Below are 25,499 nucleotides of genomic sequence, written 5' to 3'. Positions count from 1 at the left end.
GATTTTCAGAAAGACCTAGTGAGGGTCTAGCTCTGTTCCTGTTTGCCACTGATTTCAGAAGGAGAGGTAAGGCAGAATTAGCTCTTGGGGTTTCTTTTTAATTTATCACTGTTCCTGTATTTTTAATTGTGATTTGCCTCAGCCATCTGTCTGTTGTATATGTCATTCAACTGAAAGATGATAGAAGTTAGGTACACGTACCAGATACGTTGTTGCAGGAATGCTGGCTAAGCAATGTAGTTCATCTGTTCCCTCCCTCCCAGCAATTAACCAGCTGATCATAATTTTCATGGCTTTAATATATACTGTCTTTAATTACAGTGATAATGTCGCTTGAATGAGGGCTGATGGTGAAGTTCTTAGCAGAGGTACATGCAGACCCTTCAGTGACACTTAAGACCTGCACATGAGGTAGCAGAGCCTGCCAAATGGCTGCTGAAAGAAGGCAGAAATAACTATTGTTTTTTTGATTCTCAGGTAGTAACCAGATGCAACTGATTCAAATCTAGAGCAAGTAAGGCAGGAAGAATAACTATACAATTCAATTTTTACTGTAATTGAGAGATTAAATGGAACCTATAAAGCAAGTGTTAAATGAGATACCAAATGTGGTATGTCATTACTGTTGAAGGAGAACGTATTAATCATCAACTCATGAAATTGTGATTATTATTTTTAAATTTTAAAAAATATCAAGCAGATGTTAACAGAAACACAAAATATCTGCAATTACCACAAGGCTTGTTTTTGCATCTCACTGATGCTGTTATGTAGCAGTGTTAGCATGCCTGCCACTGGTAGATGGTTCTCTGTTTGGTAACTGTTGTGTCTAATAGTGAGCTCTTCTTCCAGGGAAGCTGAAGCCTGAAAGAAAGTAGTATCTGGAGGACAGGTCATGATAACTGAGTCTGACTTTGGACTTTGACTCAACTATTCATGTTCGAGCCCAATAAAGTATGATACTAATTTTCTGTGATGAATTTCTCTCTTTTTCTAGCCTTTCTTGGGTTTTTGCCACTGTTCTGTTAATCTTGTTTTATTTTCCTCCTCTTCCAATGTGCCACAAAACCTTCCATCAACATGCACACTAGTATCTCCATAATCCATGTGAAATGGCTTTGCCACAACATGGACTATAACGTAATTGTTCTCTGATGACTTGGATTATACTCTTATGGAAATTGGGAAGATGGTAGTTTCTTCCCTGTATGCCATGTTGACTTATTCTTGTCCAAAATTTGAGTCAAATTTGGTTTGTTGTTATGAAACTTAGACTTGAATATTGCTTGAGCCCAGATTTTCCTTCCTGAATTATGTGATAAGTATTTTTTAGACTTTACTGTGAACTTTTATGAAAGGGTTTTGTTTTATTTGTCAGTTCTCAGTCCCCCTAAAGCTTGAGATTTTTACCTGGCATCAGGATTTTTCACTCTTTATAGCAGCAGAGTACTGGAGTCACCTCCAAACAAGTCAGGCAACACTTTCCTTTTGAAAGAAAAAGGACAGAACTTTGTCTAGAAACAAAGTCTTGTCTGTTGTAAGTTGTAAATTAATTTATTTCTTAAAATGAAGAGTAATAAGACCTTTAAATTGTTAGGAAAAAATAGAAAATGCAGGAAGAGTAGTTATATAATATGTAAAGCGTGATCAGTCATTTACAGAAAAAAAGGTTCTGTAAGTTTCTTTTTCTTCAATGAGGACACCTGAAGTAGCACCTGTGAAATACAGTTCTTTGGGCACTGAATTATTATCTGAGCATGCCCTTGAGAAGGACTTGGATGTAACTGAATATCCAGCAGGATATAAAGATACAGGTAGTGTAAAAGCTAAATCCTACAATTGCTAAAGTAATGTTGCAGCTGTTTTGGCAGTTCTGTTTTTCTCGTGTTCTTGTAATAGCTAAAAGCTTGTTTGAAGATCTAATTGTGCAATGTGTTATCTAGCTAAAATAGAGAAGATTGCTGACTGGAAAAGCTTACAGTCTCATTATGAGATGCGTGTAGACAGGTGGGGAATACACAGCACAGTGAAGCCTGGCTGAGTATCCCTGTAGGTGGGGAGCTGGGCATGATAACAGCCTGCTTTTCAAATGCTCTGTAGTTGGCATCAAAAAGGATGCCAGGCTTTAGGCAGTGATGAGCAGAATGGTGGTGTCCAACATGGGAGGGAAAGACATGACAGGGCTTTCAAGGGAGGACTTGGTCATCTGTTTTAGTTGTGCTAAGCCTGAGGTAATGGATAGTGCTTTGAGAGGTCAGAGAGATAGGCCAAATTAAGAGAGTTATTCACAAATCTAACTAGAATGAATAAATGAAATTCTGTGGATGATTATTAAGTGGAATTTCAAGAGTTCTGGTTTTGATTTTTCCAACAGCTGCAAAGAGTATGGTTGTTCATCTGCCATCCAGGCAGATTGCTGTTTTGCTGAGAGGTCTCTGTCATTAAGGCTACTGCCAGCTGCACAGGACAAAAAAATTCAGACCATGTGGTCGCAACTTTAAATACTGTCTAAAATTCCTCAGTAGCATCATCAGTAGAGTTTGACTTCTGCAGACTTGAAATCCTCTTACCTTCAAGATCTGTTCTGATGGTTCTGACTTTAATATAACGGAAGGGTTTATTTGGGTTGTGTTTGTTTTAATCAGGATGTCTTTATTTTTAAGAGGAATACATTAACACTTTCCCAGTAGATGCCATATATAACCCCTCATAGCAGTTTTACCTTCCTGTTATCCACAGCAATCCTAAAATCTGTCTTTAATCCTCTTTATTCCTTCTTCATTCCTACTTTTACTATGTGTGTATGTATATGTACGAAGTTTCTCATTTATGTCCACCTCTTAAATAGATATGCTTCAGCATGCTTGGAAAATAATTATTCAGGAGTTTTCTGTTATCCTTCAGATGAAGGCTGAAACAAAATTATCATCTTAAAAAGAATCTGAGAAAGGCTGCCTTTTTATGGAGTGTAGAGTACTCAATCCTGTCAGAAAAGGCATGGCTATGATCAGTGGACAGGTTAGATGACCTCAAAAGAGTCATTGCTATCTCTCACTGTTCTCAGCTGCCACATGCAGACTAGCTGTTAGGTCATACTGCAGTGCACTCCAGAGTATCCTACACCCACACTGGGATTGGTTTGGAGAGCACTGGTGTTCACATCCACGATGCATACCTGGAAGCCCTGGAAAACAACATAAGAATGTTGGAAACTTGGTGTGTGTCTGGTTCACACCCTCTTATGCAGCCAGAGTAGCCAGACCAAAAATGTGGAAGTGCTTCTTGAGCTGACCTTAGAGAAAATTATTGCTCCCTCCTTTTGTTGCTGAGAGGAGTGAAGTTAAGAAATTCCAGTATTAGATTACTATACTGGCTGCAGATGATACTTGGAGCAGATTGTTCTCTGGTTTCCATTCCACTGAAAGCAGTAGGTAATAGCAGTTTCTTTGTGTGAAGGTCATCCTTCCTGAGCTTCTGTGTTGCAGAGAACAGCTTCTGAAAGGCAAATTTAGTGTCATGAAAAAAAATGAGGGAATTGACCTTTAACACTTGTTTTCTTTATAAAAATCTATCATGTATTCTACTTCAAATTTACCAGTTTTTTATTAATTACAAGTAATTGAGGTGAAATTGTTTGGAAGGAAAAATGGTCTTCAAGTTGAAGATTTTGGAAAAATGCTGTAAATAAGTTTAAGTGAGAACAGTACTTTTACTTGAAAGCTATCAGAATACAGAAGCAGTGTTCTCATAAGTACTGTAATTTTGATGAAAACTGGTTTATGTATGAAAATAATACCAAATGATACTTTCTGAAGTTTAGCTCAGTGTTAACTAGAAAAACATTATTGTTATCTGCAGAATCTGGCTATAATAACTCGGGTGTTAAGTATTGCAATTGAAATACTAGGGTATTTTGGGAGGATCCAGTCACAGAGGAAGGAAAATGTCTTTCTTCATGTGTTACAATAGAGGCTCTGAGACTCTCAAGCCTACCTACATGTCTAATCATAAAAATATCCCTACAAGTCACAGCAGTATTGTTGCTTATATTGGATGGGAAGGATTTGGGGATAAAACTTCATTTCAGAGGCTGTAATAAATTTTCTCAGTAATTTAGTTGAGGGAAGGTGGTTGTGGAATCGTGGGCCATCCAGGCTTAGCAAGGAATCAGAAAGGACTTCAGGCAGCTCTAACAAGTTCATGCAGGATTCAGTCTTGGACAGTTAATCCAAATTTGTATTTTTGTAGGTGGTAGTAGTTGCAACAGCTAAAAGTTGTGGCTTTTTTCGTGGCATAGAACTGGAAACTTGTACTGTGAAGTCTCACTGTAGAGTTTGAACAGAAGATTATCCGTATTTTTGACCTCTCTGCCTAAAGCCTGGGAAAGAACAGTTAAACATCATGATTACCTGCTTGGCTTATGATTGGAGCATGTATTGCTGGGTTGTCTATACCTGTTTTGGTTTTCAGATGCACTACAGTACCTCATAGCATGCTTTGCAAATGGTTTTGGCAAGTCCAGCAGTAGGAATGTGGAGGTTTATCCAGTGTCACTGGCCTCGGGGGACCATCTGCCATTGTCATGGGAGCCAAAGCTGTGCAGTGGACTGAACTTTGCAAAGTGTTTTCGGGATGATGCTTGTGTTGCATCTTACATGGGGAGTGCTAGTTTCTCACTTTTCACATTTTGATACACAAGAGGTCTAAGAGATTCAAGGGGTGCTCTATTTCCTCATGCAAAGGCAACAGACAGGGAGGAATTTGCAGTAACTGTGGAGCTATTTGGAGTATTCTACAAGTAGACATCACTCAGCAGTAATTCATCAGCTTGAGAGAAAAGGACCTATTGGAACTCATTGGGCTCAGCTGACTGTGCATTTGATTTTAAAAAAAAATGTTGCTGAGCTTAGAGATCCAGTCAAATTGTGTGGTAGGAATGTCATCTAGGTAGTGTTTGGATCAGAGGGTAGCATTGCAACCCTAGTGGGAATATGGTTCACACTACCAGGAAGGAAGTGCATTTATTATTGATTTATGTCAAAGATCCCATGATGTTTGCAGTATGATTGCAAATATTACTGCAGAAAGTAGTTTTCACTCTAGATCTTATCTTCCAAATGTCATCTAGAACTCTGCAAAGTGGGAAGGCCACAAAGAGCTTGAACAAAGAAGAATAATACTGGGTATATGCTTGTTGGATATATGCTTTTTGTCATGGCATATTTTAACTCTAGTGTTTCAGTTGATACACAGCATACAGTCTTGGATACCTCCTTGTAAAAAACATGCAGATGGAGAGTTCAGAGGACAGCAACATGAATGGTAAGAGACTTGGACAAAGTGACGAATGAGGAAAGGCTGGGGTAGCTGTTTTTCAAGACCAGGTCTATAGAAGAATGGACTGAATGAGGAGGTGTTAAAACAAATAATCACTGTTCATAGAGAGGTCATTAAATCCTAAGGTACTTTTTCTAACTATAAGGATGGTTATACAGTGAAAAAATGCATGCAAGGGAGGCTGGAGCATCCCTGTCATTGACGACAAGACTGACAAACTACTGTCAAGAATGATGCAGATATAGCTGATCCAAACTGAGCAGCATAATGGATTGGATGAAGCCTTTGAGTCCTTCTTAGCCTAGCCTTCCTCCCTTCCATTGCTATAGCTGCAAAAACACGTTTAGAAATACGGCAAAGCAGACTTACAGGCTGCAGCTGCAAGGAGGACTTCATCAAATCAAGACATTTTCTGAACACCAGAGGAATGTGATATAACACTGAACTCTTGAAATGAAGGTATACTCAATGAAGTGACTTAAAAATATCTTCAGTGTAACTTCTGTAGTTAACAGAGTTGTAACTTAATTGTAACAGTAAATCATACACATACCTCTTGGAGTTCAATCCAGTCTTTCTCAGGAGTGATGGAATGTTTGGTCCTTTGTAACCATGGTCCTTTCTGAGTGTTTAAGCTAATGACACAAGTGTTTGTGTTTGTTGTGAAGAATTACTGACTCTGAATCAAAGAATTCATTAGGACCTAATTACAGAGTCTGTTGCTTCTTGACAGTAGTCTACGTACTGAAAGGAAAGAACAACTTTTTGAATACTTTTAGCTGAAAAATGCCTATTTCATGCTCAAGCATCGCAAGGACCCCTGCAGAGATGCGGCTAACAGGGGGGAGGCAGGCACAAGAAGAGCTAGTTCTAATATGGCAAATGAAAAGTTGAAGTAACTCTCAACTAAGTAATGCTCAGAGTAATGTTTTACTAGTGTCTTGTGCAGTAGTGATCCTAGTCTACTTCTAGGATAGTTTTAAAAGAGCCCAAACAGACTTTTGGGCCAACCAGAGATCGTCAAAATGCAGTTTGTTAGACAACTCAAGCAACTACTGTGTTTAACCCTGTAGGTTTGTAATTATTGTGATCGATTATACAAATTTGCCATTTTTTAAACTGATCTACCTGTCCAGACACAGAAGTGCCTGACAATAAAAAAGACAGTGGAAGAAAATACCTTTTAACATTTGTAATATGTTTTATCCTTTTTCAGCCCTACTGTTGTGGCTTAACCCCAGTAGGCAGTTAAGCCCCACACAGCTGCTCGCTCACTCTCCCCCGGTCGGATGGGGGAGAGAATCGGAAGGGTAAAAGTGAGAACTCATGGGTTAAGATAAAGTCATTTTAATAGGTAAAGCAAAAGCTGCGCCAACAAGTGCAGCAAAATAAGGAATTCATTCATTATCTCCCATCAACAGCCATCTCCAGGAAAGCAGGGCTCCATCACATGTAATGGTTATTGGGAAGACGAATGCCATCACTCCAAAAATCTCCCTTCTTTCTCCTTCCCCACAGTTTTTATTGCCGAACACAATGTCATACGGTCTGGGATATCGCTTTGGTCAGTTGGGGTTAGCTGTCCCAGATGTATCACCTCCAAACATCTTGAACACCCCCAGCCTACTTGCTGGCAGAGCAGCATGAGGAACAGAAAAGGCCTTGCTGTTGTATAAGCACTGTTCAAAAATAAATAAAATATCCATGTGTTATCAACACTGTTTTAGCCACAAATCCAAAACCTTGCACCATACTAGCTACTATGAAGAAAATTAACTCTATCCCAGCCAAAACCAGTACAGTTACAGTACTGCTTTTAGTCACAGTCACTTATGTTTTAAGTTCCTTTATAGCTAATATGAATACAAAGAGAAACTGATATATGCTTTGAATTTACTGGTCTGTTTTTCAGTATTCAGAAGCCCACCGAGCTACCAGCTAAGCTACAGAAAACGTTCCCTTGAAAGAAAAGGTTAAGAAAATTTAGAACAAAATCCACCAAATAATCAAAGGTCTTCAACTTTTCAATGAAATAATAACAATAGCAGAAAAATCAAAAAGCTTTTAGTGAAGCTCTGCATGTCAGCTGCAGAAGGAGCCTTAATTTGGTAGGAACTGATAATGGCATGCCTGTCTGAGAATCCGTCTGTGCCAGAGAAAGCACCAGGAGTTCTGTCAGGCTGATCCTCACAGAACTTTATTACTATGAAAAAACGCAAATAGATGAATCCTAGTTGCCAGCATTATGGAATGACTTTGAAGAATAATAATCAAGTCCAGCTTTTTACTGTAGTTTCATGTTTTTAAAAGAACCTGACATATGGGAAATATTACTTTAGCCAATGTTGAGACAAGTGCTAGAATTTCTGTGTAAAATGGTTACAGGATAGTTTTTTCAACTCATTTTTTTAAAGAAATGTTCACATTTCTTTTGAGATTTAAAGTTCTTACGCATTTTTTTTCTACACATGCCATGTGCAGAAAACGTATGGAAAATGTACTCTCCATAAGCCTCCAATTGTGTGGAATGTCATACAAGTGAAGCCACATTATAGATGTGTTGAGCCATACGGACTACGTTGCTCTTGACCGTGTTCAAGTTTGAATGGAAGGAGGTCAAGTAGCAAGAGAGTCAAGTGCAGTTGTACTTTCCCCAATCAGGAGAGTTAAGCCTTGGGAAGATCACTACCAGAGCATCTCACACAACAGACTGGGCACCAAGCAGAGGGAGGACTATATTCCACAGATAGCGTGTAATAATGTGTTAGGAGCTCCAAGAAGGAACACAGGCTTATGGAGGGCATAATTCAGCCTTGTAAGAAATGCACTGTAGGCTAGATGCACTAAAAGGACACGAGTGGCTTCCAGAGCAGAGAACAAGGCCTCGCTCCTGTGTAAGTGAGAATTTGACTGTTCTTACTTATGATACAAAGCTGAAAGGAAGCTGGTCAGGCAGGTATCTAGGTCAGTCTGTGCAATACGCAGCTCTCTAAGGAAAACACTGGTGGTGGGGACAGAGGTCAATACAAGATGCCTGCCGGTAAGCTGTCTTTAGATGCCTTTAGCCACTTGGGAGTCCCACTCAGGGATCTTCTATGGAACCGATGTTTTTCATTTGAAGAACTGAGCAGGAACTATGCCCTTACCGAAAAGTTAAAAGAGGCATCCCCCCTTTATATTGATTAAAGCTTTTGAGTCAGCATTTGAGAGACCTGGTTTCCTTTCTTTGGTGTTCATTCTCTGTGCTGGAGGACAGGCAACCCTTATCTACTTGTCTAGAGTCTCCAATGAGAAGCTGTATTGGACAGGAGTAGTCTTCATTTCTCTTCCTGAAGGTGGGTCACTATCCAGTAAAGAGCACAGTTGAGGCTGCCTGCATCTGATGCCAAGGCATTCTGGGAGGAACTGGTCACTTTAAGAAATATTTTTATATATTATATAAGGGATGAAGCCAGAATATGTCCAGTTTCAGGAGAATACTGTACCTACAGGATAATATGCCCTCTTGAACTTTCTGTTGATGATCCTGGATCATCTACATCCAGGGGTGAGTGCATTAGCTTTTTCATGTGTTAAAGAAAAAAAAAAAAATTAGGAGCATTTCTCTTTTGTTGGTTGCACTATAAATATCATCTATCACTTTGTTTTGCAATGTGTCTCATTCACCTGCTGTGTGCTCAGTGTACTCTTAGAGCAGCTGCTTTCTTTTTTTAAGTTGTTAGTGGAAATAGAAGAAAATCTGTTTTCAGGATGCTGATCGTCCTTATGGGCATGTAAAGGGCTGAGCTGGTTAGTCTGTTGAAAGGATTGTGCATGCTTGTAGAATTAGACTGTTCAGCAACAAAGGAACTGTTTAAGGTCTTTGACTGTGACTCAGCGCAGCCTAGGTGCTTCTGTAAAGGATATGTATGCGAGGCTTTAAGAATAACAATCCTGGAATAAGTTGCCTAAATTTTATCAAGATCCCATTGAAATTTTAAAGGGTCTGATCCTTAGAGATATTTAGGTTTCTCTTCCTCACACTGATGTTGGTGGGAGATGCTCACTGCAGCAGATGTAAGAATCTGGTCCTGTGGAATGGTGCTGAAGCGGGCAGGAGCTGCTCCACACAATTCCGGGAGATGCAGTACCCCAACCACCTGATTCAAGCAAAGCTGCTTGGAGGTACTTCTTAGTTGGGCAATTTACTTGTTTTTAAGTTTGGACGATTGTATTTAAGCAGAGGTTTACAGCTGCTTAATGTCTGCGGGGTTTTAGGTTTTAAAAGTATCAGGATCTTTCTTTCCTTCAGTGAAACAAGAAACACACATTAACCTAATGAATTAAACTTCAGTGTTCTTTCATGCCTTAAGTAAAAAAAACCCGAACACCCACAAAACCACAACACCACCACCAGCCCAACAACTTTAAAAGCTTGTAAGTTGAAACCTGTAATATTAGGATACTAGTGAATTACCTCTTGCACAGTGAAATTTCTTTTTTCAATGTAAGATGTATTCAACAGGAGGTTTGGATACATGGGAACAGAGCATCAGATCTGTGACTTGATGAATATCTGCAAGAATAAGATAGTAAATCTATATACAGAAATGCTGCCTATGTATTTCTGGAAAATTTACACTTTGTAAGGGTTTAATGCATTTAAGATTTTTCAACGTGATCCCAATCTGTTGAACGTGCCTTTTTAAGTTGTTAAAGATAACATTAAATTAACATGGAGTGAAAAAACTCCCTGGAAAAAGTTATTTAATGTGGATATTTTCTGGGTATGAGTTGGCAACATTCTGTAACATTGCCTCTTACAGCAAGAAAAAAAAATCATATGACTTATTCAAAGTTACATTACTGGAACATTAAATTATATTCCTTATAATTAAATGAATTATTTTACATACAAAAATATTTTTAAATAATTGAAAATAATTTCTACAGATTTTAAGAATCTTTCATTTGTGTTTCTGCATTTAACATTAAGATAACAGTAGGTTTCAGCTAGCTTGAGTCCTCAAAGCTAAACAGTATTTGAGTGAAAGAAAGTTTTAGTATTTGAAATAACTGTTTGTGAAGCCTCTGTTATTCTTAACACCCAAACTGATGTTTTCCTTTCTAAACTCCCTCTTCAGCTTCCCATCTAATATGATTGAAAACAAATGTGGGTTCTCTTATTTCCTGTATAATTGTACTCTAATTACAAAATTCAATACAACATCTTTATGAAAGAGAACTGCAAATAATCTCTTTATATACAGGCATTGCTCTGTAACTACTAAAAATATCTTATAATAGGCTAACAACACACAAATCTTCAATGTCTTTCTTTAGAATGAAGAATAGCAAAAGTTATAAAGATTAAATCAGGCATTTAAATACGAAAGAGATGTAACTCAGTTGAGTTTGGACCAATGAAGAGAATAGAAAAGAAAAACCCAACAAAAAAAACCCCAGACCCAATTCTAACCTGTGTAGAAGTAAACATGTAATGTTGTATCTAGTGGGTAGATACATTATTGGAAGATCTTTAGAAGACTGGGATGCAGGGTTAGAGATTTCTTTGCATATTCTATTGCTATCAGCAGCCATTAGCCCTGTACAATAAATCTCATTTTTGTTGAATAAAATTTTGTTGAATATCTGCACAAGCTGTATAAACAAATACGTATATATATGCTGAAAAGTGTTGTCTTAATACTTAGTGTGGAGGGCAATGAGAAATTAAAGAGTGAGATTATTCTGTACTGTGACGTTATTCTATGCTGTGGTAGCCTCACCTCCTGAAGCGGAGACTTTTTAGGACACCTTCTGGAGCCTAATTTATGCTTCACAGGGGAAAGCCATTGAGGAAGGAGGGGCATGTGGTCTTATCTTAACACATTGTAGGAGAAGGTTAAGTAATTCTGTGCTGCACTTCACTTATATACTACTGAAGAATAAAAAGGAAGAATCTTTAAAGTTTAGGGGTCCTTTATGGCTACATTTTATGATTGCAATTCCTGAAAAAAAGCTTTAAGGAGAGTAGAATCAATTATCAAGATAATATCAGTATTTTAGTTTTCATGCATACATGTTGTCTTGCCTGCTTTGATAATTAAATCCTCTGAATTCAGAGCTGAGTTTTCTGAAAGGCTTTTATAATGATATGATTCGCAGAGTTTTAAGTTTTCTGACCTATGTTATTCGTAGATAAAAGTTTCAGGTAATTTTTGTTATCTTCCTATCTTAAAGAGGTTTCTAAATTATTAAATGACATTTATTCTAAATTATTAATGAAACATAAATTGTAAAACTACATGGACAGTATTTTAAATTGATAAATTGAAAGGTTTTGCTGAGAGCAAAATTATTTAATTTACAAACATTCTTATTTACTGGAATTGTATAGCAGACATATAAAAGGCAGGTTATGGCCAAATCACTACTCTTATCTTTTTCAAATATAATTATAGTTGCATAAGAGAAACATGCTATCCATTGTATTGTGTGATAAATTAAATTTATTGGTTTATTCTGCAAAGATTGAATTTGGAACGCATTGGCAGTTTCAATTAAACCTTTAAGATTACACATATAAATGTTTAAGGACACATAGGAATCCCTGTGGTATTGAGGATGAGTCAGCTGAGATTCTGTTTAACAAAGTGTAGTTCTTATTATTGTGAAAAATGTTTCTTGCCTAGCAGGTTAATTTATTATGGTTGCTTGTTCTATATTTTAAAAACTTTCCTCCAGTTGTTGTGTTCAGGCAAATATTTGCCAGGTTTTGTACTGAAACTGTATGATCTGAACTTCATTTCCTGAAAATAGAAGATATCTGTATTTAAAAGTGCTTGATTAAGTTAGAGTGTAATGCTAGTGACATAGTTGACAATGTAACATAAAAGGAAGATAAATATCTTTGGTGCTTTTGAATAAAGTCTATATTTAAATCCTTTTTTCACATCCACTTAGAAATTAAACTTTGATTTGAATATTAGTTCCCTATCTGATTGTGTAGGAAATGTTTGTCCAAGTGTAAAATGTAGTATGGAAGAAATCCTAGAACAAATTAAGCATGTTCTCATTCCAGACAGAAAATGAATTGTCTCCATTGGTGAAAATTTTTTGATAGGATGATGTGAAAAAGGAAGATTAATTATAAGATTTAAAAAAAAAAAACAAAACAAACCGCAAAACTTAAGTGCTTACATTCACAATGCTCATGGTCCAAGATAAGTCAGCTGAGTAGCCACCTAATTTGGAAGTCATTCAGATGTTCCTTGTTTGACTGAAAGTTCCCTAGGACTTGCAACTCTGCTCTGCAGGTGAATAGGACAGCCCTGATTTGAAGAATTAAATTCAAACCTCAGTAAAGTCTCACAGCAGTCCAGCAATTTAGCAGAGGAATGGGCCTTTCTCCAGAATAGACGGATCAGTCAGACATGCTCTAATCATGTCTAGTGCGTACTGCCGGGGTAGGTTTCACAAAATGTATCTGCAGCCCCATTGGTTTTACGTTGGAGGGAGGGAGAGAGGTCCTAGAGTCAGTCGTGTATATCATAGCCACTTTCTGGAGGAAACAGAATACCGGGGCAGTAGGGCAAGGCCATGCCTCTAACAGCTGCACCATAACCTATAGCGTCTACCTTATACCTCTTCTCTTGCCTCTTTGTCACATACAGCAAGATGTCCAAAGCTCATGGAAGGGAGGTGTCAAAGTAAACACGACTTTGTAGCCTAATAGCTGGAAACAGGCATACCCAAGGTTTTGCATTTTCCTTTCTTTAATGCTTATGATAAGCATCACGCTTACATGAAAATAGCAATATACGTACTGGAAACAAAAGGCTGCTAGAGCATGTTCTTGTGAGATCATAATATCAAGCTGTTTCCTGCATGGATACGGATGGCTGAGCTCAGGTATTTGTCAATGACAACATCAATGAATGAACAAGATGTGAGAGATGTTTGGCATCTGGTCAGTAACGAGAAACCTTACACAGAAATTTCAGATACGTACAGTAGATGTTGTGTCATAATACAGAAACTTATTCCTGTAACCACAGAGTCCATTTTGGGTGAGGCCACAGCTTCTTCTAGTTTTCTTATTACTTTGAGATTTTTAGTAAAGTAATGAAATACACTTCTCTTTTCAGTGTTCTGTTTCCTGTGGAAAAGGTTTGAAGTTTCGTGATGTGCATTGTTTTAATAGCTTCCAAGCTAAAATAGAAGAAACAAACTGCAGAAATTTGAAAAAACCACGGACGTACAAAATATGTAGAGCTGGAAGATGTCCTGCTTGGAAGGCCAGCAGATGGAAAGAGGTATGTAAAATCTGCTATAATTATGTTCTCTATGAGAGTACAAGACAAGATCATATTCATGACACACGGCTTCAATGGAAATAATTGTCAGGAAGCTTTTTTATATGTAAATCACAATGAAATCTACAAATCAGCAAGTAATTAATTGTATTTTCTTTTTCTTTCTTTTAAGAGTAATTAGAAGTAAGTATCTGTGAAAACTGAAAGTATTTGGCAATCTGAACCTTGGACTGGATAGGTACTTAGGACTTTCCTCAACTTACCTTGTAAATTCAAAATAACAGTAAATTTTTAAAGTTTACTTCTTACCATCAGTGGTGAACTCAGTAGTATCACTGTAATTGCTGTCATAGTCTGAATATTGAAGTGAAGCCAGGGTTGTGGGGGAAGGACAAGAAAAAGGGCTTGTGGGCACAAATACTGTCCTTTTCTCTGGTTTGGTCTTGTAGAAGATCTCTTACCATGTTGTGAAATTGTGTGTAACTGAGCACACGGCAATATTTTGCATTTCACTCACTCTTTCAAAATATAATTCCCCACATTGATAAAGACACGTTACCACTCTCCACAGTTTGGCCATACTTGATAGAGCAGTATCTACTTTATGATTAGGCTTGAGTCTTTAGGTAGGCTTTGGGACCTAATCATGCTTCTGACTGGGGTAAAAGGGGGCTGTCTGTCTCAGCAAGCCTTAGTGTTGTAGTGAAATAACTTTGGCTAGGAAGGAGGAAAAGAGGCATGTAGTAGGAAGGATTTGAACCTTTTTAAGCTCCTCAGGATTCAAAATCCTTAGTACTACCTGCAAAAGAAAGAGAAGTATCCTCAAAATACTGCACCATTTGCAAGATTTTTCTAACCTGAAATACTGACATTTTTTTTCTTTCATTTTAATATTTGCATTTTAAAACAGACAAGACTGTCAGTTTCTAATAAAAGAATGATGTAAACTCAGAAATTAAACTGTTTGATCTTGCAAAAATGTAAACTTTTGCTTTGCATATGCTTATAGTAATTATTCCTACTATGAATTAAGATAAGCAGAAAGATCAGTCTAGGTAACTTGGATGCATTTATTTTCCGTATTTCTTACAAATTTTGATTTTAATTGTAGTTTTACATTTTTAACATGAATTTCCTCAGATATGATGAAACACTAGTATGGTGGGGCTATGAGGTATATTTTAAATAATATCCTAAAACCTTGTAATAATGGCTGCCTTCTGGGGACTGTCTCATTTCACACTGACGTAAGTAATTTTGATCAATTTTAGTGCTCTGTATCGTGTGGAGTGGGGATTCAGCAAAGGGACATCTACTGTCAGCTGAAGGGCCTGGGTCAAGTGAGTGAAGGAATGTGTAATCGTGATAGCCGGCCCGCTAGCAAGAGGCATTGCTGGCTGCCTGCCTGCATGCAGTACCAGTGGCTGGCAGATGAATGGGAAGATGTAAGTAAGGCTTTCAACTTGTATGAAATAACTGAGTGATAAGTTTTCTTCCCCCCCCCCCCCCCCCATTTGGATACATTTGTCATAGCTGTTATGTTGCAGAATAGCAAGTGACCATGCTGGATATTTCAAAGGTCAAGCTTGCAAAACTAAAAAGAGTAACCAAAAAAATGTCAAAGGCTTCATTTACTCTCTTATACAAGATTTGCTTGTCTACTGTTGTAGACAAAAGCTCTGGTGGAGCTCTGAGCAGGTCCCTGTTGATAGAACTGTGTAATTTGAATACAAAGTTCTTTACATAGTGCATAAGATGTTTAATAAAACCTCATTACGAAATATCACTTAAAAAAACCTTTTTGGAATAGAAATAGAAAAGAAATGTCAGCTGGAAGTAAAAACCTCAGAGGTAAAACCTTTGGACAACAGTGTTTTCAAGAAGATCTGTATGGAAGACTTATCAGAAAAGATAAGAAGCAAAATAAAACTCAGCATTCTCCTACCAAATATGAAGCAAGATAAGAAAATAAAACTCAGCATTCTCCTACCAAATACACATTTTCATATTTAAGAAAATCTAGATACCTTCAGGAGAAAGCTGTCATTTTTAAAGATGTGATGACTGTTTTCTACATGCTAAAAATTTACTAACTTTTGTATCCATGAATGCAAACATACAAACATATATAAAGAGAGAGGGAGAGAGAAAACCAAAAATTATGTATAATACCTGAAATGGTGTACAGAGGAGCCTGTGTCTTCCTGTAACATTAAACAAAAGCCCAGTTTGTGCAGTAGTGGCATCTTAATAATCTGCACTGTTAAATTTCCTGGGACAACCTCCCCAAAACTTTGAGTATGAAGACTCAAAAGTCTCAGGGACATAATGCTGTAGAAGTGACTACTGCTAATATATAAATCATTTGTTGGTGCTCTGCAAAACCTGGATTATATTCATGCAGTTCAGACATATATATTCCTTTGTTAAGCTATACTGAGGGAAAGCTGACAATATATGTTTCTTCCAAGTGTCCTCTTCTCACGTGAAGCTGTTAAAATCAGGAATTAGTGGAGGTGGCTTAGAATGTCCTTATAGCACAAATATACACTTTCAGAGAATGAGGGTGAATTTTTCTTTCCTGTCAAACATTTGTATATTCCAGCTGGGTATTCAGAGCTCTCCGCTACAAATGCATTGTGTTTCACTACATCTTCCGGCTGTTTCATAACTTCTTCCACATGGATGTTGCTGTTTGCTTGAAATCACTGTGTTCAGCTCCCTTCTCTCACCAGATTCATATATAGCTCTGTACATCTAGGATTAATATTAGTTCAAGTGTTTATCCATCTGTATTCCACTCCCAGTGCAGTACATTCTCCACCAAACTCACAATATTTTGCCCAGCTGTCTCATTTCTGAGTGCTTGTGTGTCATTTCCTCACCTCACTAGTAACAGCACAGCAGAAAAATTTCCAGATCTAGCATTTCTCCAGCTTGCAGCTGGGAGGGTGGCTGATAGCAGCAGCCAGCATTCTCCTACCAAATATGCGTTTTCATGCAAAAGAGAAGAATGTCTACAAGACTAATATATAAAGCGTAATGAAAAGGATTCTTCTGCCTGTCCCCATTACCTCATGACTGGGTTATTCCTTATGTGCCTAATATTCTGAGCTGCTTCATGCTGTTAAAAGATCAGGTGTTTCTGTAAGTTACACCATCCTACTGTATCCACACTCCATCCCCTGATACAAGTCCACAGCAAGGAAGTTACCAAGAGGAAGGAGCCAGGCTCTCCACAGTGTCGCATGGTGGGAAGGCAAGAGGCAACGAGAGTAAGGTGAAGCCAGACAAGTTCAAACTGGATACTATGAAAAACTTTTTCTTCATGAGGGCAATTCAGGCAGTTGAATGGGCTGCCCAGGGAACTTGTGCAGTGTCCATCTTTCTGAGGTTTTCAAGACTTGACTTGATAAAGTTAGAGGTTTCCTCTAGCAGAGCTGTTTTACCATACAGCATCTGTTTTTTGCACTTCAAGTTGCCTCTTTGAGTCAATAATAATAAAATTTGAACAATAGGCTTGATCTGTGTATCAGGCCTTGATGAGTCTTCTAATTGACTGTTGTTGGGTCCAAATTAGTATTAAGTTAGGTTCACATCTGACTGTAGTAGGGGGTGTTATTGATTATTGCCTCTGCTGAGAGTGGAGTTTGTGTATTTGAGCCTTCCTTCTTCATCACAACTTCAAACAGGTTAGTTTAAGAACCTGTAGCTGGGGACATGCTGTTGACATGTATTATTTAGCCTGTACCTCCACTTCTCTGGATTCTGGTAGCAGCAAGTGTCTTATCCTGTCCTGACAGACCTGCGATGACTTTCCATCCCACCAACCTGCCACACGGGGAGGTCTGAGGACACTGAGGGCAAAGGCACAGGCTCAACAGATACTGCTGCCAGGGTGGCCACTGGCTTCATTAATATGCAGTTTTGTTTTCTTTTGTTTTATCAGTGTAATATCACTTACATACTTCTAGGGATTCTTTTTGTTTTATTTTGAAGACCAACTTATTTCTTTCATATTTCATTTAAATCCTTTTTTGGCTTGCTCCTTTTCATACAGAAGAGCTTTTTCACTCAACCTTGGCCTGACTTTCAATCATCTTGGCCTGACATTTTCATTTTCTCCTCAGTCTCACCCAGCAGTTGGGGTGTGATGTCATTATACGCTATTGGCTTTTTAGCTGATTGGAGGTACCTGAACTTTGAAAACAAAGTAAAGGATTTTGATTCAGTGAGTAATTCAGTCTGACACTGATAACAGATGTCATAAAAGTTGTTGCTGTCTGGGTTTTACTGGTGTGTGGCAAATAGCTTTGTTCTGTAAATAGCTAGTTTAAGTACAAAAACTGTGACTGTTTTTCTCACGCTCAGTGCTCGGCATCATATAGAATAAAGGAAATACACCGGAAGGTTAAGTGTATGGATGAAAACCAGCTCCAAGTGGATGAAAGCTTCTGTGATCCTGCCACAAAGCCTCCATCAACCAAAAACTGCAGGATAGCTCCCTCTACATATGTTGTGCTTACAGGAGAACTGTCACAGGTAAACTAATTATATTGCTCACACATCTTTTATATGACTTTACGTTTAAGTATGTTATATTTCTGTAAAATGTACATTATGTGTGCAGAACAACAACAACAAAAAAGTATACTTTCATCTGAACATGGGTGCCTAAACTTTCTCCACACTGAACCTTCCAATCAGCCATGATTTATTGTAGTGACTATTACCAGTCTTCTGGTAGCCACCCTGGGACCTCTGAACACCAGCTAGAGGACAGCTGCCCCTACCACAGGATTCCTTTGCTGCTTCCCAGGAAACTCTCTCGCAAGCTGATCTCACTGAAGCAAACAATAATCTTTTCCTTGATTTCAGTGAAGTGACAGATCAATGCCTTGTTTCCCTTGCATGACTGCACTACCGACCTGTGTGTGTCTGTGTGCATACTGCAGCTGAGAGGGAACTGCTCTGGAACCTCTTTGAGCTCTGAGAAAAGGGCAGCATGGGACTTTCCATCTCCTTGCATGCATAACTATTGCAGACCTTTACTTCTGCACACTGTTGTACCAGCCCCGAGGTGGCACATGTGGGATTACAGGTTTTTGCCAAAGCGAGGATCAGAGCTGACTTATCTGTAATTGCAATGCTGCAGAAAGGTTCAGTTTCATAGAAATAATGCCTCTGCTTGGGGATTTTATTTCAGTGCTCAGCCAGCTGCGGGTTTGGTTACCGGCAGAGGATCACGTACTGTGTTGGAATCCATTCTGTTCAAAATCAGCACACACATGGCCTTCAAACTGTAGCGTACCGAGAATGCCCAGTAGAGCCATCCCCATACATTTATAAATGTAATATCAAAGGATGTTCACAAGCAGCTACCTGGAGAGTGGGAAAGTGGACCAAGGTGAGTAGAGATGTGCAAGCCCATTTTTGATAGCTGTCTCAAACACAAATGAATGCCAAGACTAATTTGCTGACATCATTATGTTAATTATTTACTACCTTCTAAACTTCTTGATGGCTATTCACATCTAGTGCTCAGTGTCTTGCGGAGTGGGGGTAAAGGAGAGAACTGTAGAATGTATGACTGAAAATGGCTTATCCAGTGACTTGTGCCTGCCACATTTAAAACCAGACACCAGAAAGATCTGCCGTGAAGAAGAATGTAAGTGACAGCTGCAATATTCAGCTGAACTTAATGTTTTCCCAGGTTATTTATATAAAAGCTATAAAATTATTTGGTCCGCAATTATACAAAAGTAAGTCGTAAAACTAAGCTCTATTCATGAAATATTAATATGATTTAATAATTCATTTTGAAGGTGAAATTTTTACCACCTGCAAAGATATCCAGATTAAAAAAGGGATTAGAAAGGATGGTGAATACCTACTTAACATTAAGAGAAGGATGATAAAGGTACTCTTAATATTTATGAGATTTTACGAGCACACATTTTTATGGAATAATACTTTTCCAATAAAGATTTTACTAAAGGGTTGTATTTTGCCTTGCAGATTTATTGCTCAGGCATGCACTTAGAGAATCCCAAAGAATATTTGACATTGGTAAAAGGTGAAGCAGACAACTTTTCTGAAGTCTATGGATTCAGGTAAAATGTGGGTTTGTAACTTTATGAAGTGCATTGATTTCTTCCAAAATAAAAGAATAAAATAATACTTACTTTTGTGAGAACAGATGAGTAGAAAATTTTTTTCCTTGATTTTATGTTTTGAATATCCAGGTATACGAACACAGAAATGCAGAAATGATGTGTTAATTGCACTAAGTGATTATAAAAATTTTATATCTTGACTTTAGTAGAAATGGTGTAGAAATTAGTGTTTCAGTTGAGCCAAGATTAATAGCTGAGTTTCTTGTTCAGTCACTGTTGTTCAACATTTTTTTATGCAGCATCGTGCAATGCAATTATTTTTCACTACAATGCTATGTTATGGAAAAATGCCAAAAGGAAAACTAAATCTTTGCTTTTATCTAGGTTGCAGAATCCGTATGAGTGTCCTTTCAACGGAAGCAGAAGGCAAGACTGTGCCTGTCGAAATGATTACCTTGCAGCTGGCTTCACAGTTTTTAGCAAAATAAGATTTGATATAGCCTCTATGCAAATTAAAAGTAAGCATTTTGGCAGTGTTAGCCAGTGTGAGCATTCTATTGAAATTGCAGTGGTCGTAATTACAGAATTATCATTTGACCTAACTATAGATCCAATTATGCCATTTTTGGACAAACAAAATTCTTATTTCCTTTCGGAATTCAATGTGAATTTCAAAGGAAAAAAAAATGGAGAAACCACCTCTACTTCCCTTGTCAGTTTGTCCCAGGTCGTCAAATGGCATGAATCTTGCACATACATATTTTACATGTGAACTAGCTTCAGTTTCTAAGGTTTTGTTCCCATTATTCCATTTCCTTTTAGTCCCTGGCACATTTTTCTAGAGAAGTCTTCCTATGCTGTACTTAGTCCCGTCTCAGACCTTGGATAAGGAATCTTGCAGCACTTTCAAGCCTTTTCCTGAAGGTGGCAAGGTGGCCCACAACCACCTCACTTGGAGCTGCATCCAAGTGCACATCTGTCTTCCTCCTAACCCCCTCCTATCTCAGAAAGGAAACTGGGCTTATAGGTTTGTAGGTTTGTTTGATGTTGCATTAGCCAAATTGGACTATTTAAAACATAGTTTGTTTTTTTTTAAAAAAAAAAGGCAATCCAATCCCCCCCCTTCAAACAAAAAACAAAAAAAAAACCCACCCAAAAAACCTCCCACGTTAATGCCTTTTCACACTGTTTTTGCCTGACCTTCTAATGAAGCAGTTTCAGAGTTGAGTAATTTTCTGTTTTCTAGCCACAGATTTTCTTTTTGCTCAGACTATACTTGGGAGAGCAGTTCCATTTGCTACAGCTGGAGATTGCTACAGTGCTGCCAGATGTCCACAGGTATTCATGATTTCTTATCCCCTTGAAATGTGCATGTAAGAGGAAAAAAAGAAATAAAAAATATGTGTGACTGGTTTAGAACTGTAAGGTTCTGAAACAATCTCCTATTCTGTCTAGTCTATTAAATTAGTTTTATTCTTAAAAACTACTTAAAGTAGTTTTATTCTTACTCCTTTCTCTCCTGTTCCACTGTTATTTTTTATTCCTGTTTCTCCCTCAAATTGTTTATTCCACACTTTCCCTCTAGGCTCCATGTATATATATAATCAGCTTTCTACGTATTTCATATATTGCTCTCTCTCCCTCTGGACATAATGTATCCTTTGTTTCCCCTAATCCCTTCTCAATCTTTGTTCTCCTCCAGTGACTTCCCTTTCTTTTCTCTTTTTGTCTCCCGACTCTTCATATCTTTGAAGACTACCAGAGGAAATCAATCCTGTTTAGCAGTATAATTTAAAATTTATATGTCTATTGGTGCATCTACATTAGTGTTTTAGTTTGGATTGGATGGTGCTTTTTAAGTGAATCTCTGTATTGTCCCAGTTTACTGTTGGTTCACATCACAGAGCAGTCTCAGAAGACATCAACAGGATGCCTTCTGGATAAAACTAAATCAAACAATGTGCTCCAGAAGAGCCTTAATGCACTCCAACTGCTAAAGGGGATTCAGTCTATGGGATTAGGTGAGAGTTAGTCCAAAGTAAAACCCTGATCTGTGTACTGTATACAGACATTGGGCTCTCAAAATTTTCACTCTACAGATCTGCTCATACTGCAGTGTCCTTTTTGCTAGTGCAGACATAGCCCTAGTCTGAACTAGTCAACCTAGGCTGCCTTTGGAGTCCATTGGCGGAAATGAGATTCCCTAGAAAACAGTTCAGCTAATCTTACCCTATTAGACACCTTAGGATGAGGTCAGTTATCTTCTGGAAGTGCATATTTCTTTTCACTGGTTATAAAGGGAGTTAAGATTGTCTAGCTCAGACTTGCACCGAGGTGAATACCTGTTGTCCATCTACCCTAGATGCTTAAACTTAAGACAGGCCCTGTGGGTGGATGCATTCAAGGGCAGCTAGAGACAATTTATGTACAATTTAGGTACAAATGAAGTACCTGAGTTAAGCAGACTTAACCCCTGACAAGAAAACAGTGGAGTTTATTACAGCATTGGATAACTTCAACCTGCAAACTCTTTGGGCTTAGTACAATAGACATCTATTTGCCATCTGTAACTTCTATTGGGAAGTCATTCTGCTTACATTGTTTTACGCTGATGCATTTCCATCTTTAAGATCTGCACCGAAACTGGTGCTTTTAATGCAGTTAAAAGGCTTCAGTTCCTGCACTCTGTGTTCCTGGCCTTGAGTATGCTGCATGACATGACAGACAGCTGTTAAACTGTCATTATAATTGTACATAGCACGTCTCATTTATTTTTGCAATATGATATCGCCGTGAAGTTACTTTGGGCCTGTTAATTTTGGAAGGCGTCCCACACAGTTTGTATGAATTTCCTCCAGATCCTTTATTCATTAAATGGAAATCTTCCACTTTTTGGGCGCTTGAAGAACAACCTGCCCTATCCATATGAGCTTATGTTAGCTTATCCTGAGTATATGAGTGCTATAAACACAGCAGTTTTACATAACAGTGCTCTCGAAACAAATCTGCCATACTGAACAATATAAGACTGAATTTTTATGAAGGAATTTCAGTGAATCACAGAATAAAGGCTGAATCCTGTACTTTTATACATGCACACATATATACACCCACACAAATACTTTTATATGTATGTAAAAAATATATCTGACTATGATGATATTAAGCAAGAAAACACAGAAGCTACCATATGTAGTAGAAATGTTTTCTTTGCTAAAGCTTTGATCTCAGGATTTAGGCAATTTTAACGAGGTCTGAATACAGAAATTCAGGCCTTTTGTGACTTGTATGGAGGTGTGCAGGAGTTTTCTGATTGTAGTGCTGCCTAAATTGATGGCTAGGCTCTTTGTGGAGGCAGTACTTCTTTCCAACATATTGCACTTCTGTATGAATGCAATTTAATCATTTTATGTACGCCAGTTTGTTTGCCAAGGCAGTGCAATTTGTTATGTTTAATATATTTCTTATTCTCATATGAGCTGACTCTGTTTTAACCTCCATTTATGTTCATGTTCAATTATGTTATTTGGTATACTGAAAAAGAAATGGAAGATGATAAAATGATGATGCTTGAACAGTGTGCTTGCAAAAATTTGAGAATTAGATGGCTAAGAACTGACTAGTCTGTAATTTCCAGATAGCAGTAGGTCCTGACCATGTTATTTCCAAAAAGTTCAGGCACTTTAAAAAAAGTCTTTCAAGAAAGCCAACCTCATTCTTGCATATTGCAAGTCCCTACTTTTTGTAAATTAAAATCTAGTATATAGCAAGGACGCTAAAATAATTTGAATTGTCTGATGTTAGTTCTGTATTCAGACTGTGCCGACAGATGCTACAGATCAGCTGATGCAGAGGTGCTACTTACTGCAGAATAACTTGTTTGTGTGTCTATGTCCTGAGTGACCAAAAAAAAAGGGTATAATGCAGTGTAACTAACCCAGGTTAAGTACACACCTTTGAGTGCTTAATGTCCAGATATACTCAAGTGATATGCCAAAGTAATGTCTAGATATACTCAAGTGATATGCCAAAGTAAAGTGTTTTAACATTTTGAACTCTGTTTATCAGCTGTGTATTTTACCTTTTGCTTTTTATTTTCTTTTTTTTCTGTTAGGGGCAGTTCAGCATTAATTTGGCTGGTACAGGTCTGAGATTATCCAGTACAGTTAGGTGGATTGCTCAGGGCAACTACGCAACAGCTGACATACACAAATCCCACGTAAGTCGATGTTGTTTTCCTTTACCTGCTCTTATGGCTTGGAATACTATACCTCTAGAGGTGCAAGTGATGACTCTCTAGTGAAAGCTAGTTGTGAATCAGAAATAGTGCTCAAAGTCTCTGACCCATCTAAGTCTTCTTCCAGATGTAATGTGAAAATTATGTCTAACAAGACTGCCTAGAATCTAATCCAGATCAACACTGCCTGCCTACTCTTTTTACTGATTTAAAGAGCCTATTGTTATATTAATCAGGTTTGCTAGGAGGTTTGAAGATACCTAATAATACTTTAAAAAAAAAAATAATAAAATGGTTTTTGGGGGTGTTGTATTTAAAGATACCCTACTACAGAGGATCCTTACAGATTGCTTGCCTACAACTTGATTTGTGTGGGAAACCAAAAGACCTGTTGAACAAGAACAGTAAGCATGCACAGTTTAAGACAACATTGGATAGTAAGCTGGGAAAGAAGGTATACAGCGATACTGATAAAGGATCTCTGTGCTCGTTTTGCTAAGTTGATGCTGTCTCTTGATTTAGTATTTGTAGGTATGATTTGTCAGAAGGTCTTTTGTCTGCAAACCTCAAGGAGTTTTTTGGACAACTGTTACTTCAGTTGCTTTTCGTGATTGACTATTCTTTTTGTCTAATTCCCAGGATGGTACAAAAATATACGGAAGATGTGGAGGATTTTGTGGAAAATGTGTTCCTAACACAATTATTGGTCTCCAACTTCAAATACAGTGAGAACTCTGATGCTCTTACCACATGAAAGCAGGGACAACTTCCATTTAGGTGCAAATTGCAGGTGCTAAGTGTATATATATATTTCAATTCTTTCATCTCTGTAATGCTTATTACTGTAATGCTCACTACTAAGAATTCCTGTTTTCTTCAGTGTTTATTCAGGGATGTATTATCTGTTTGTGGGCTAACAAGTGCATAAATCACAATCATAAACCTTCAGGTTTTAATGGAGAGGCATTAACTCAAGGTACAGTGTATATGAGCAAGTAAATTGCACTGAGGTTACTATGGGTAACTCTCTAAATTCTACAATAATTGTAATACTTTACCTGCAACTAATCAGTGCGATTCTTTATGCAATTTTCGGTAAAATTTATACTCTCTACTGTTTTTTCTTGATCAACTGTACTAAAATATAGAAAGGAAAGAGTTATTGCTATATAGAGAAGACAAGACAGGTAGTAATTTCAAATACTTCCAGTTTTGTGAAACCTTTTAGGAATTATCAGTCAACAGCTTACAGCAGAAAAGTATATAACCAACATACTTGAGATAGTTTCTATAGATCTGTGTGTTTCTTTGTCATAAAAGCATTTTTTCCCCATCCCTTTCATTATATTCTTTGTGGTGCTCAAATACTAGCAGTAATCCTGAGAAGGGTGGTTTAACCTCTGTAGTCTCTATAGCACATGTTAAACATTTAGGCTTAGTTTTGTTGTGGTTACAGGAAAAGAAAATAAGGAAACAAATTGCTTGGAAATCTGATTTTAAATCCCTGCCTTT

General features: G+C 37.7%; 1 protein-coding gene across 1 annotated transcript in view; it reads left to right on the top strand.

The window, feature by feature from the left end:
- Positions 1-24,766, top strand: part of ADAMTS20 (ADAM metallopeptidase with thrombospondin type 1 motif 20) — a 100,607-nt gene extending 75,841 nt beyond the window's left edge. Inside the window, exons 29-39 of the mRNA XM_059817364.1 lie at positions 13,467-13,634; positions 14,906-15,079; positions 18,006-18,176; positions 18,841-19,041; positions 19,173-19,302; positions 19,460-19,554; positions 19,653-19,747; positions 20,135-20,268; positions 20,997-21,088; positions 23,865-23,969; positions 24,627-24,766. Of these exons, the coding sequence (XP_059673347.1) occupies positions 13,467-13,634; positions 14,906-15,079; positions 18,006-18,176; positions 18,841-19,041; positions 19,173-19,302; positions 19,460-19,554; positions 19,653-19,747; positions 20,135-20,268; positions 20,997-21,088; positions 23,865-23,969; positions 24,627-24,716 (1,455 nt within the window). The 3' untranslated portion in view covers positions 24,717-24,766. The remainder of the gene's footprint in view (positions 1-13,466; positions 13,635-14,905; positions 15,080-18,005; positions 18,177-18,840; positions 19,042-19,172; positions 19,303-19,459; positions 19,555-19,652; positions 19,748-20,134; positions 20,269-20,996; positions 21,089-23,864; positions 23,970-24,626) is intronic.
- The last annotated feature ends 733 nt before the right edge of the window (positions 24,767-25,499 follow it).

Source organism: Gavia stellata, chromosome 4 (genome assembly GCF_030936135.1).
Source record: "Gavia stellata isolate bGavSte3 chromosome 4, bGavSte3.hap2, whole genome shotgun sequence".
In the NCBI taxonomy this organism is placed as follows: Eukaryota; Metazoa; Chordata; class Aves; order Gaviiformes; family Gaviidae; genus Gavia; species Gavia stellata.
Note: the sequence above shows the minus strand (reverse complement) of the source record. Positions and strands in the feature narration are given on the sequence as shown.